Source organism: Hypanus sabinus, chromosome 2 (assembly GCF_030144855.1).
Source record: "Hypanus sabinus isolate sHypSab1 chromosome 2, sHypSab1.hap1, whole genome shotgun sequence".
Lineage (NCBI taxonomy): Eukaryota > Metazoa > Chordata > Chondrichthyes > Myliobatiformes > Dasyatidae > Hypanus > Hypanus sabinus.
In genome coordinates, this window is record NC_082707.1 from 65,728,724 (window position 1) to 65,742,542 (window position 13,819).

The following is a 13,819-nucleotide window of genomic DNA, read 5'->3' on the forward strand; positions in this document are numbered from 1 at the left end:
CTGTTGCATTAATATGTCTCCATTGTGTCAACTGTTTTCATAATACTTCACAGTTCTATTTGGTAGTTTATTATTCATCATCAATGAAACTTAAATAGTTACAGAATGATGATAAGACTATGATTGTTGTTAATAAGAGTCATTGAAAAGTACAGCACAGACCCTTCAGCCCACCTAAACCATGCTGAATCATTTAAGCTGCCTCGTCCCATCAACCTGAACCCAGACCATAGCCATCCATGCCCCTGCTATCCGCATACCTATCCAAACTTCTCTTAAACATCACAATCAAGCTCGCATGTACCACTTGGGTTGACAACTCGTTCCACACTCTCACGACCCTCTGAATGAAGATGTTCCCTTCCTGTTCACTTGTTTCCTAAGTGGGAAAATAAGTAAAGATATGTTTTCTTCCAATAATGGCTCTTCCATTATTTATTTACTGAATTGTGAAATCAGTTTAATAGTTAATGTCATGCTCCAGCTTTAATAGAAATTTAAAAATTATTGATCAAGCTTATTCTGAAACCTTACTTTTTTTTGTATATTTCGTGTAGTTTTCAGAATTCTGATGATTTTACCACTGTTTTTCAGCATCTATGGTTCTTCTTTGAAATTGTTATAAAGTCACTGGTGCAATATCTGGTTGGTGATGAAAAGCGACTGCAGGTAGGGAGATGTGGGGAGAATGCATAAAAACAACAAAGTAATGTTTAAAAAGTACTGTGGCACATATGTCAAGATGAGTAAACATGTAAAGAATAAAAGTAAAGGAAAAACTGCATGTTATACTGAAGCTTCTCGTAAAATTACACCTGTTCATCTCAATTTAAGAATAAATTTTATTGCAACTGCTAAAATAACTTGTATCACCACTAATAAGATCAATTTAATGACACTTTCAGATCTTTAAAAAAAATAGTTTAAAGCTTGATCAATTTGATGTTGAGAAATTTTACTATTCTGACGAGCGGAATTACAGACTTCGAGAAGTCATTGTATTCATGTTCATTATCTCTCTCTAAACTGCGTAGCTAAAGCGTACTGAGAGGTTTCCATCGTCCTATCACAGTGCGATGGAAATGCTGGTGACGGTCTTGGGAGATCTCATTTTCAAATCGTTCAAAGAAATTGAAGAAGAAACCAAGGAGGCAAACCACTATCTTGCCATGTTTGTAAAGGTGAAGTTTTGTCATTCTGAAAATACATAACACAAAAAAAAACCTGATCATCATGCAAGAGTGATGTGAGTAAGGGGAAGAGGAAATGATTATAGTTTTAGGAAGCCATTAGTAATATTATCCTAGACCTTCTTCATACCATGTTTACATTTTCACTTCAAGTAATTACCTAGTAGTTCTTTTTAATAAAACAGTTATATTTTTGCTCATTCTGGTAGGATGTCTTAAAATCGAAGTATGTATATTTTGGGGAATGTAAGGATTCAGTAGAATGCAATCGAAACAGATCCTGTGTCCAAATGTTAATGTTTGAGATGGACTTAGCGTTAGGCATTGGACATCCTTTCCTGTAAGCTGATTAGCTGCTGCTGAAGGTTATTTTTCTTTGTTTTAGAGAACTTTTGCTCCATTTTGGCACATCTCATTTCATAGCAAGTGTTCAACAAACATGTTCTGCAGCATGCTACAGTTTGAAAATCTATGTGCATGTACTGGATTACATTCTTTGGATCAATTCTCCTATTCCTCATTCAGTTAAACTTGACCAGTAGGACAGGTATATCAGATGCTGGCAGGATGTCTCTAACTAACTTTGATGAGCGTACTTCATAAAACAGTTAAATGGTTTTCTGTGTGAAGAACACATTCACCGAGTGGCTGCAGGGTTCAGTTACTTTAATCAGCATATTATTGTGACATTCCAGTGCTCTTTGAAGGGTGTCGGCCTTGAATACAGGAGCTAATATAAGTCATTCCACTTCCTTGAAAGAGTCAATGATCTCTCCTGAGCACCAAAGTGGTCCTTCAAACTTCCCATTGGGGACTGATATATTAAGAGACCCCAGTCACTGGAAAAGATTCTGCATTAAAGTTCATGTCTCTCACCTGATGTTGAAAAAAAATGCACAGGTGGTGCAGAATTTGTGAACTTAAAGGACAAAAAAAATTGAATGTTAAATAAACTAGAATATGTTTTCTGCACAGCCTTGCATAGTATTGGCATGGGTACTCCCATGCAACTACAATGGGCATTTTTCTGTGCCATGTCCAAAAGTTTTGATTTCCATCAGTGCTGCATCCTATTGGTTAATTGGTATCTAAATCAGAATCAGTTTTATTATCACCGGCATGTGACGTAAAATTTGTTAACTTAGCAGCTGCAGTTCGATGCAATACATAATCTAGCAGAGAGATAAAATAATATTAAATAAAATCAAACATAATAATAAATAAACAAATAACTCAATTATGTATGTAAATTGTAACACTTAATGATTTTTACAGCGATGTTTTACCTTCATGGATAGAGGATTCGTAATGAGGCTGATCGGCAGCTATATGAACATTTTCAATGCTGGAGATCATAAGGTAAATGGCTCAGTTGTTTAAAAAAATTGAAAAACTCTAACATAATTTAGTAATACGTTGGTTATTTACTTTGCATATGATTCATCTTGCTAATCTGTCCAAATAAAAATGTCTGTTATTGCTGTAATCCAGAAACATTAACCTGAGTCTTAAGTAATCTCGTTGAGGACTCCCATGGATTTCAGAACAACTGTTTGCTAAATTCACTCTGCACTCGAATTTGGCACTTAACTGCTTAAAGGAAACTGGTGTGATTAGGTCCATTGTTCTTTTTGAAATTCTCCTATTTTTACTTCTCACATATTTACTTTACGCCACTCATTTTCTGAGATGTTACTTCTTGATATGCTGCAATACTTGTGCCAGGGGATATATTTCAAATTTTTCACCCAGTAGTCAAGAAAGTAAGAATTACGTGTATCCTTGTATAGGGTGCCACCTTAATATCACAAAGAATGAACTGAATAGCTTCAACACTAAATAGCCACTAATGATGGAAATCAGAGAGATTCTCTCGGATGATCAGTCTGTCCTGTTTTTCTGTGCATTACAGCAAACACTATTGACCTATCTCTTGCATTCACATCTTAAGCTCCAGTAGTTATTGGGAATATCAGTTTGAAACCTGCATCTTCTATCTGAGTGAAAGGTTGTCATAACCATTTGAAGCGCAAAACTGATCGTGGGTAGTTGGAATTCAAGCATTTGAGATGGTTAGAATGAGGGGACATTTTTTAAAAAGCAAGACGAAAAAAAAGACAAGATCACCAGCAGTAGCTGTATTGCTGTATGTACAAAGGTGACAAGTTGAAAATCTTTCTTCTGGTGTTAGTTTTTCATGTTGGTGCAAAATAAGGTATAAAACACTGGACTAAGACATGTTGCACTATGCAGAAAGCATCCGTGCATTATCTGAGAACTTCTTCGATGCTTTATGGCCTGACATTACTTTCTCAAGGCCGTTAGTGACATGAAATAAATACAAGGAAAGTAAAATTAGGCAGGATGTAAAATGAGCAGTAGAGCTGATGCTGCAAATTTCTCTTGGTGTGTCTTGTGAGAAATTTGCAAAAGAAGTGCTAGATTTAAAGGCAGGTTATCAGTTCTGAGAGTTATGTATTTATAAATCTGTGGGAAGAATTGTATTTTGGTACTCATTTACCCGTTAAAGTCTATTAGATCATTTTGTATTAATGAAAATATGTTATTTTAATATACTTTAATTGCAGACTCTCTTTGAATACAAGTTTGACTTCCTGCATGAAATTTGCAACCATGAACATTTCATTCCTCTCAACTTGCCAGTACTATTTTTAAAGAATAAATCAGGAAATAAAGGTAAGTTAACTTTTCTCTTCTGGATTAGGCTTGCCAATGGAGTGAAGGGAAGGCCTGTAAATTTTTAGGGTGAAGTTTTTCTTTTGTTGACACAAGTAATCAGTGTTTAATGTTTTTGGAAAGGGTCTCATATGCATGACGAGTTGAGGTGGATTAAACATCAGACGCTACAGCTCTGTTGGGGAAAGTTTCACATCATTGCCAAATGAATGAAAGAATTTGCACTCCATCTCAAATCATTGAATCAATACAATGCTAAAGGCTATTCAGCCCATTGAATCTGTGCCAGCTCTTTGTCAACTAATCAAATCAGTCTATTCCTCTACTCTTACACCACATTTTTGTCAATTATCCCCTTTATGTCCACTCATTTCACTTTTGAAAATCTGATTCACTTTATTTCTATCATCTCTGGAGGGAGAATTTATAATGGTTCTGTAAATAAAGAAGTTTTTCTTCACTTCCCTTCTGTCTTTTGCCCAGTAATTTGAACCTCTCTAATTTCTGGTCTCCCTGCCAAGGGAAATAGATTCTTCCTGTTCATTCTTTCTCAATGTCTCAAACTTTATTCACCTGAACTAAATATTCACCCAGTCACCTTTATTCCAGTCCAGGCATTCCAATTTATATATTAGTTATGTACCTGGACACAGAGATATATGACTATATATAGCAATTGTCCATAAGAAAACATTGTTGGAACATTGACAATCTGTACAACTCAAAATTTTGAGACATAATAGACTACAGATTCTGGAATCTGGAGCAGAAGCATTCTGTTGGAGGAATTCAACAGGTCGAGCAGCTCTCTGGGGGAAAATAATTGTTGACATTTTGGGTTGAAACACTGCATCAGAATGCAGCCAAAATGTCTGCGATTCCTCCCCCTCCAGCCGAAACAGATGCGGCTTAGCCTGCAGAGCTCCTGCAGCAGATTGTCTGTACCCCATAATTTTGTTTCATTTCCTAAGATGTACATTTTGTATTCATTGGGGGAAGTCTCATGTCTTTGTTCATTATTTCCAATTTCCCTTGAATTATGTGATTTGCAAATTCATATCACGCCTGGCCCTGGAGAGGAAACAGGGGAGGTTTATAAGGAGTTTACCCCAAATGGAAAGTATTAGTTATGAGTAAAGACTGGCAAGACTGGTGTGTTTTTTTTTGGAATGAAGGGGTCTGCATGGAGACTTAATTAAGATATATCAAATTTGAGACACCAAGTTAGAAAGAACAGGTAGAACCTATTTCCCTTAGCAAGGATGCAAGAAAGTAGAGCACGTAGATTAAAGTTAGTTGGTTAAAGCATTATGAAGTAATTAGAAAAAGATTTTTCACCAAATGGGTAATGGGGTATGGAGCTCTTGCCTGGTGGTTAAGACAGAAAAAAATGTAGAAAAGGGCAAGATCATAAAGGAACATAAACTACAGGACTATAGATCAAGCATGGTAGAATGGTATGATTGGCTGAAAAGCTTTTACTTAAATTTCTCTGATCTCACGAATGTATGTGCGAGAGAAATATTGAATGTGCTCTTAGTTTTTCGCAAGCTAAACCTGGACCTATTACAACCAGTAAATCAAGAAGAAGTTGAATGTTTTGGTTTGTTTAATAGTGAAATCACATGATGGGTGGGATTTTACAGTAGTGCAAGGAACTCAGTCAACTGTTTTATTGATCTGGATTTAGAATTTTTCTCAAATAGTTGCAAGGTGAATATCATTTGATGATTTTGTTTGTCTGCAGTTACCATTCATTAGTTAAAATGAAATAATTAATTTTGTAACCTTTTTTAATAAAAAAGATGGGGAAATGATAATACTGAGGCCAGTAAAATCCCAAAGAAAGCTATAAAATGGCCAAATAAGTTTTCACATTAATGGGGACACGCCCAGGCAAATGGAAGGCTCCACTTGAAAATCAGAGACAATGTTTGTGGTATTCTTCAAATGCTTAGGATATGCAAACAATCTCTGTGTTAACTTAATTTAGATATGTATAAATTTGATTTGTATGCACTTTGCTGTTGAAAATGTACTTTTTTTTTGTAGACACACTGCCAGAACATACTCTGACAAATGAATTTTGTCGTAACCATTTTCTTGTTGGATTGTTGCTTCGTGAAGTTGCATTTGCACTTCAGGAAGACCAAGATGTTAGACATCTTGCAATTGCTATCCTTAAGAACCTGCTGGCTAAGCATTCATTTGATGACAGATATTCAGGAAAAGTAAGTAACATACTGTATCTTTTTATGGTACATTGAAAGTACGAACTCTGCTGTTTTGTGACATTCTTTTGAGACTTACAGCCTCATAATTCAGTTGGAAATCATTTGTTGTATAGGCACTGAAAGACAAATTAGCAATAGGCTGAATACCTCCATTGACCTTCTCCAACATCTCCTGACCCCTCTCCCACCTCCACTACACCACATTGCCTCTGACAATAAGTGTTCTTAGCCGGGCCCTAGGAAACATAGACCATTTCCCATATCCTTGATGTTTCAGCAAAGGCAGATAGCATTCACCACCATCTTCAATGTGCAAACAGAACATTTGATTGATTGATAGAAAAAGTATTTGAAAATTGAGACTTCAGACCTAGCAATAGAACTCATGGTACACTAGGCAGCACTCTGATCTACTTCTGCATCTGGCATCGCAATTACTTGAATAATAACACCAACAATGTCTCTGCAAGTCTGCAACGTCAGCATCGATTCCCACCACTGAGGGACCAGTTGCTCTCAGACAGCTAAACTGGGAAAGCTTCATTGTTTGCCATGTCCATGAAGCAGTCTGCTTATTCTGAGGCTATTCACAAAAAAACGTTCAGAATAAGCTGACTTCCGGAAATAGGATGAGGTGGAGGATAAATGCATGACTAAGGGATTGGAGCAGGGGGCAAGGATTCCAATTTCTGGATCATTGGGATCTCTTTTGGGGCAGGTGTGACCTGTGCAAAAAGGACTGGATGCACTTGAATCCCAGCAGGAACAATATATTGGTGGGGAGGTTTGCTAAGGCTGCTGGGGAGACTTTAAACTAGAATTGGGGGTGGGAACCGAACTGAAGAGACTGGGGAAGAGGAGGTTGGCTCACAAATAGAGAAAGCTTGTAGACAGTGCGAGAGGGAGGTTAGACAGGTGATAGAGAAGGGATGCACTCAGACCGAAGGATTTTAACGCAAGGAGTGTTGTGAACAAAGTGGATGAGCTTAGAGCATGGATCAGTACTTGGAGATATGATGTGGTGGCCATTACAGAGACTTGGATGGCTCAGGGACAGGAATGGTTACTTCGAGTGCCAGGTTTTAGATGTTTCAGAAAGGACAGATAAGGAGGCAAAAGAGGTGGGGGCGTGGCACTGTTGATCAGGCTGCAGTAATGGTGGACTCCATGGAGGGATTGTCTATGGAGTGTCTGTGGGTGGAGGTTAGGAACAGGAAGGGATCAATAACTCTACTGGGTGTTTTTTTATAGACCGCCCAATAGTAACAGTGATTTTGAGGAGCAGATAGGGAAACAGATCCTGGAAAGGTGTAATAATAACAGAATTGTTGTGATGGGAGATGTTAATTTCCCAAATATCGATTGGCATCTCCCTAGAGCAGGGGTCGGCAACCCGCGGCTCTTTCATCTCTGTGCTGCGGCTCCCCGTGGTTTGTTAGTTTTTGAAATGTAATTCGAAATTTGAAGATTATGGTGATCTTGTACAATCTAAATAAAATGTTGTGGAGACCCCATTTCCTGGCACATCCGAACCGGCTCACAATTAGCCACCATTCCGGCTAAGGGAGATAGCCTACGGGGGTTTGTGAGTACGTGTCTTTTGGAGCATCCGCGCCCACGGGGACGGGTTGAGGGAGGCTTTAAAGCAAGGCTGTTTAGTTTGAATAAAGTTACCTTTGACTGCAGTGTCTTTATTTTAGAGCTGCGTGTAGCACACCGCTACATGTTTTTTATCGCTATTAATATACATCACCACTGCCAATGCCTGACACCTGCCAGTGCGCACTTTCTTTTAATTCTTCAATCCAAGGTAGGCTAACTATGGAGTAACCTTCAACCCAACGTCTTTTTTTCGGAGTTCAAAATGTTTTTGTTGCATGCAGAAATGTAATTTCGTTTTCTCTGCAGGAGTTCATCAATTTCATAAATGCAACACATTATAGTTTGTTTATACATAGCATAAAGGCAAAAAAAAACCGTTGTATGCAGTGTTATTTCATTTTAAATGTCAAACGGGTTTTGTGGCTCCCAGTGTTTTCTGTAGGAAAGGGGTCCATATTGGCTCTTTCAGTGGTAAACGTTGCAGACCCCTGCCCTAGAGCAATGGGTTTAGTTGGGGTGGAGTTTGTTAGGTGTGTTCAGGAAGGTTTCTTGACACAATATGTAGATATGCCTACAAGAGGAGAGGCTGTACTTGATAATGGTATTGGGAAATGAACTCGGTCAGGTGTCAGATCTCTCAGTGGGAGAGCATTTTGGAGATAGTGATCATAATGCTGTCTCATTTACAATAGCATTGGAGAGATATAGGAACAGACAAGTTAGAAAAGTGTTTAATTGGAGTAAGGGAATTATGAGGCAATCAGGCAAGAAATTGGAGGCTTAAATTGGACACAATTGTTCTGAGGGAAAAGTACAGAATAAATGTGGCAAATATTCAGGGGATATTTGTGTAGAGTTCTGAATAGGTACATTCCAATGAGACGGGGAAGTTATGGTAGGGTACAGGAACCATGGTGTACAAAGGCGGTAATAAATCTAGTCAAGAAGAAAAGCTTACGAAAGGTTCAGAGACCTAGGTAATGTTAGAGATCTAGAAGATTATAAGGCTAATCAAAAGGAGCTTAAAAAAGGAAATTAGGAGAGCCAAAAGGGGCCATGAGAAGGCCTTGGCTGGCACGATTAAGGAAAACCCCAAGGCATTCTACAAGTATGTGAAGAGCAAGAGGATAAGACATGAAAGAATAGGACCTATCAAGCGTGACAGTGGGAAAATGTGTATGGAACCGGAGGAAATCGCAGAGGTACTTAATGAATACTTTACTTCAGTATTCACTATGGAAAAGGATATTGGTATTGTAGTGAGACTTGCAGCAGACTGAAAAGCTTGAGCATGTAGATATTAAGAAAGAGGATGTGCTGGAGCTTTTGGAAAGCATCAAGTTGGATTAGTCGCTGGGACCAGATGAGATGTACCCCAGACTACTGTGGGAGGTGAGGGAGGAGATTACTGAGCCTCTGACAATGATCTTTGCATCATCAATGGGGACGGGAGAGGTTCTGGAGGACTGGGGGGTTGCGAATGTTGTTCCTTTATTCAAGAAAGGGAGTAGTGATAGCCCAGGAAATTACAGACCAGTGAGTCATATTTCAGTTGTTGGTAAGTTGATTGAGAAGGTCCTGAGAGGCAGGATTTATGAACATCTGGAGAGGTATAATATGGTTAGGAGTAGTCAGCGTGGCTTTGTCAAGGGTAGGTCACACCTTACGAGCCTGATTGAATTTTTTGAGGATGTGACTAAACACGTTGATGAAGGAAGAGCAGTAGATGTAGTGTATATGGATTTGATAAGGTACCCCGTGCAAGGCTTGAGAAAGCAAAGAGGCATGGGGTACCTTATCAAATGCCATTGTGGGCATTGCTTTGTGGATCCAGAATTGGCTTACCCCCAGAAGGCAAAGAGTAGTTGTAGACAGGTCATATTCTGCTTGGAGGCCAGTGACCAGTGGTGTGCCTCAGGGATCTGTTCTGGGACCCTTACTCTTCGTGATTTTTATAAATGGCCTGGATGAGGAAGTCGAGGGATGGGTTAGTAAGTTTGCTGATGACACAAAGGCTAGAGGTATTGTAGATAGTGAGGAGGGCTGTCAGAAGTTACAGTGGGACATTAATAGGATGCAAAACTGGGCAGATGGAGTTCAACCTAGATAAGTGTGAAGTGGTTCATTTTGGTAGGTCAAATATGATGGCAGAATATAGTTTTAATGGTAAGACTCTTGGCAGTATGGAGGATCAGAGGGATCTTGGGGTCCGAGTCAATAGGACGCTCAAAGTAGCTGCGCAGGTTGACTCTGTGGTTAAGAAGGCATACGGTGTATTGGCCTTCATCAATTGTGGAATTGAATTTAGGAGCTGAGAGGTAATGTTACAGCTATATTGGACCCTGGTCAGACCCCACTTGGAGTACTGTGCTCAGTTCTGGTCGCTTCACTATAGGAAGGATGTGGAAGCCATAGAAATGGTGCAGAGCAGATTTACAAGTATATTGCCTGGGCTGGGGAGCATGCCTTACGAGAATAGGTTGAGTGAACTCAGCCTTTTCACCTTGGAGCAACGGAGGATCAGAGGTGACCTGATAGAGGTGTATAAGATGATGAGAGGCATTGATCATGTGGATCGTCGGAGTCTTTTTCCCAGGGCTGAAATGGTTGCCACAAGAGGACACAGGTTTAAGGTGCTGGGAAGTAGGTACAGAGGAGATGTTAGGGGTAATTTTTTTACTCAGAGAGTGGGGAGTGTGTGGAATGGGCTGCCGGCAACGGTGGTGGAGGCGGATATGACAGGGTCTTTTAAGAGACTTTTGAATAGGTACATGGGGCTTAGAAAAATAGAGGGCTATGGGTAACTCTTGTAATTCCCAAGGTAGGGACATGTTCGGCACAGCTTTGTGGGCTGAAGGGCCTGTATTGTGCTGTAGGTTTTCTGTTTCTGTGTTTTCTTCAGGTAGATGGGAAGAATGACTCAGTATCCTCACAGTCTCCATGTTATCTCTAGACCAAAGTTGCAAAGGAACTTTTGGAATGGCATTACGAAGGTCAAGGCTCATACATCAGGAGCATGTTAAAGCCTTCCATGTGTAGCAGAAGAGTACTCCAGCTCACCCACCAGCACTCTGATACAGCTACATGTCAATGCAGGGTATATCACAAACGGAAAAGATTATTTTCCCTAAATGTCAAGCTGGTGCGTGATAATACACTTTCTGCTGCCACAGCCTGTATTGATTTAGTACCAGTTAGAGATTTGGTTCTCAGAAGAGGGAAGGAAGTGTTAGTGAACAAAGTGCCTTGGTCTGTTCCTGAAATTCATACAAGCTCTCTGTGTAACTCCATTGCCATGCAGTTCTGAGGCACTATCACTTGTCACTTATAAGCTAATGCCTAAGTTGCTCTTAAAAGAGCAAGGGCCAAGTGTAGCATAATATTATAGACACTTATATACTACTTCATTGAAATATGTCATTTTGATTAATAACTATTTTTTCTATGCAGAGTCAACAGGAACTCCTAGCCGCTTTGTACCTGCCATTGTATGGAATAATTCTTGACAACCTTCCGCGGATTTTTATGAAGGACATGTTCCCTTTCAATCTCAGTTCCTCTAATCCGGTAGGTGTTACATCAGGAGTAACCATTACTAGAACAATGATGATTAACACTTCAGTGACTTACCATAACAAATTTAAAGAAATTGTCACACTGTATTTGCCATAGTGTATACTCTGTTAGTTATTTATTCATCCGTTCATCTACCTTCCTACCGAGCTAGTTAGTGAAACAGCACAGAATAAACTCTTCTGGCCCTGTGAGTAGCAACCCCAATTTAACCCTAGCTTAACTACAGGATAATTTACAATGACTTTGGACTGTGGGTGGAAACCAGAGCACCTAGCAGGATCCCATGCATTCCCTGGGGAGGATGTACAAACTTCTTACAGAGGGTGCCAGAAATGAACTCCAGACTCAGATGCCCAAGCTGTAATAGTGTCACGGTAACTGCTGTGCTACTATGGTGCCCTCTCGGTATATCATGCTGGAAATATTATTGGATTGATAAATTGTATTTTCTAGAAACTTATGCAGTTATTAGATCTAGACTGTATGCCTCATTAACTCTACATATATCCAATTGTGATAATAACTGGAAGCTATGTTAAAATGTGTACTCTGAATTACAGGGTTCCAGGGATGACTTGAGTACTGCTGGTGGCTCGCAGCATCAGTCAACAACACCAACAAGGAATACAAATTCATTAGAAAGTTCAGTCTCTAAAGATGTTTTGAATTCAATAGCAGGTAAATCCTTCCAAACTGTTCTTTTCTTTAACTGCCAAGTCCCATCCTAAGTACTGATGACAATTTTGAAACTTAGACCATTTTACGGTATCAGCATGTAATTATAAAAATGTATTTTTAAAAAAATGTATTACATTGTCAGTTGAGTGCAAATAACATTAATGGTGCTATTTTTAGTTTTTTCATCTGTGGCTATCTCAACGGTGTCCGCTGAAGACTCCAGAGGGTCACATGGTAGTCTGGATTCTACCTCTGGTACCTGCGAGAGATTAAGTGACAGACCTGACTCCTCTGAAAAGGTATCATTTTGAAAAAGTGTTCAGTATTGCAGTTTTTATGAAGTGGAAAGACCCATTTTATTCAATCCTATCCTAACAGGGAAAGGAATTTAGCATCCGTGCCACCTTTCCTTTGTAAACTCCAGACCCTTCACTATGTTTGATCATGAACAGTCTCCTTAGTTCAGAGCCAATATGCAGGGACAAATAAACTAAAATATTTCATCTGTTTATGTTATTTCAGATAGAGTCACATAGAGCTGTATTTCTGAAATGCTTGTCTTGTTGGGATTTGTCAATAGTTTATATAGTCTATTCCAAGATACGCCATTGATATAGTTTTCCTGTCCCAGAGGCCAATCAAGTTTGGGCAATTTCTTTATCCTTCAATGCCTTTGTAAATGGTGCACATTACTGGCAAATATTAAGCTCTTTTCAAGGGATATTTGTTGGTTTCCATCAGTTACCTAGGCCACTCATAAGTGAGGGTATAATATTAATCTGCCAAAGCAGATGAGTTTGCTTCAACTAGGCAGTTAAAATGCAACAAGTCTGAATCCTATCTGCCCTCATAGCCTTAGCAGAACTGAAATGAGATGGAGAGTTGACCACTTACTCTTCTACAAGACACTGCTTCTTCCTGTCACACAGGACAATTAATCTTTCCTTTCATATCTGCCTGTTCTCAAATTTGAAGTGCTCAATGTTTTCCTTCCTTGTGGACAGTCAAACCGTCCATCAGATTGGCTTTGGTTGGGAATGAGTTGGAAATAAACTTAAAGACAATAGAAAGTTTGGGATACTTGGGAACCTCATAAGCCCATTCATAACACAACACTCCTTTCCCCATCACGCTGGAGATAAGGTTGAGCCTGTGGGTTCTCTTCAGTGCAGTGCTCGCAGGTGACTCATTGGTCATGAAACTCTGCCATGAAACATGACAGAAGTTCATCAAGTCTGCAAGTATACTTGGTATGCCTTAGACCCAGGTTAAAACAGGACACAATTGACATTCCGGTTACAGATAATAGTTTGTGGCTTACAAACAATTCTGTCCACTTGACTATGAGTTTTATTCTATACCTCCACAATATTATTGGAATTTGTATTCAGGAATAACAAAATGCATTGAATTAAAGGAGATAGAAAAGGTGAATGTGTAAAAGTGGCATTTAGTTCAACTTGTTTGTATGATTGGAAGCAGTGTTTTTCCCTGTTGTAAAAGATAGAATGTCAATTAAAGGCCAATGGCCAAATAAATACAGCTCAAACACACATTACTTTAGTAACAACGTTTCTAACTCTCCAGGCTTATTCAAGACCATTATCTTTAATTGGATCTGCTACTCGATTTGACAAATTAGATCAAGCTGAATTGAAAAGTCTGCTCACATGTTTCCTTCACATCATGAAAACTATTTCTGAGGGTAAGACTCAATTTCCTGACATAACGTGGCAGTGTCTCAGACAACTGACTCCTTTCTGTTACTCATAGATCAATTTATTTAGTACTCTAATTTCATTGTGCGTATAAGTAGTGTTTTGTAATATTTAACTAAAGGGG

At 39.1% G+C, this 13,819-nt stretch overlaps 1 protein-coding gene across 1 annotated transcript in view; it reads left to right on the top strand.

The window, feature by feature from the left end:
• Positions 1-13,819, top strand: part of dock10 (dedicator of cytokinesis 10) — a 179,944-nt gene that overhangs the window by 119,906 nt on the left and 46,219 nt on the right. The window contains exons 27-35 of the mRNA XM_059947468.1: positions 595-669; positions 1,035-1,181; positions 2,466-2,549; positions 3,779-3,887; positions 5,940-6,118; positions 11,174-11,290; positions 11,860-11,977; positions 12,155-12,276; positions 13,565-13,682. Of these exons, the coding sequence (XP_059803451.1) occupies positions 595-669; positions 1,035-1,181; positions 2,466-2,549; positions 3,779-3,887; positions 5,940-6,118; positions 11,174-11,290; positions 11,860-11,977; positions 12,155-12,276; positions 13,565-13,682 (1,069 nt within the window). The remainder of the gene's footprint in view (positions 1-594; positions 670-1,034; positions 1,182-2,465; positions 2,550-3,778; positions 3,888-5,939; positions 6,119-11,173; positions 11,291-11,859; positions 11,978-12,154; positions 12,277-13,564; positions 13,683-13,819) is intronic.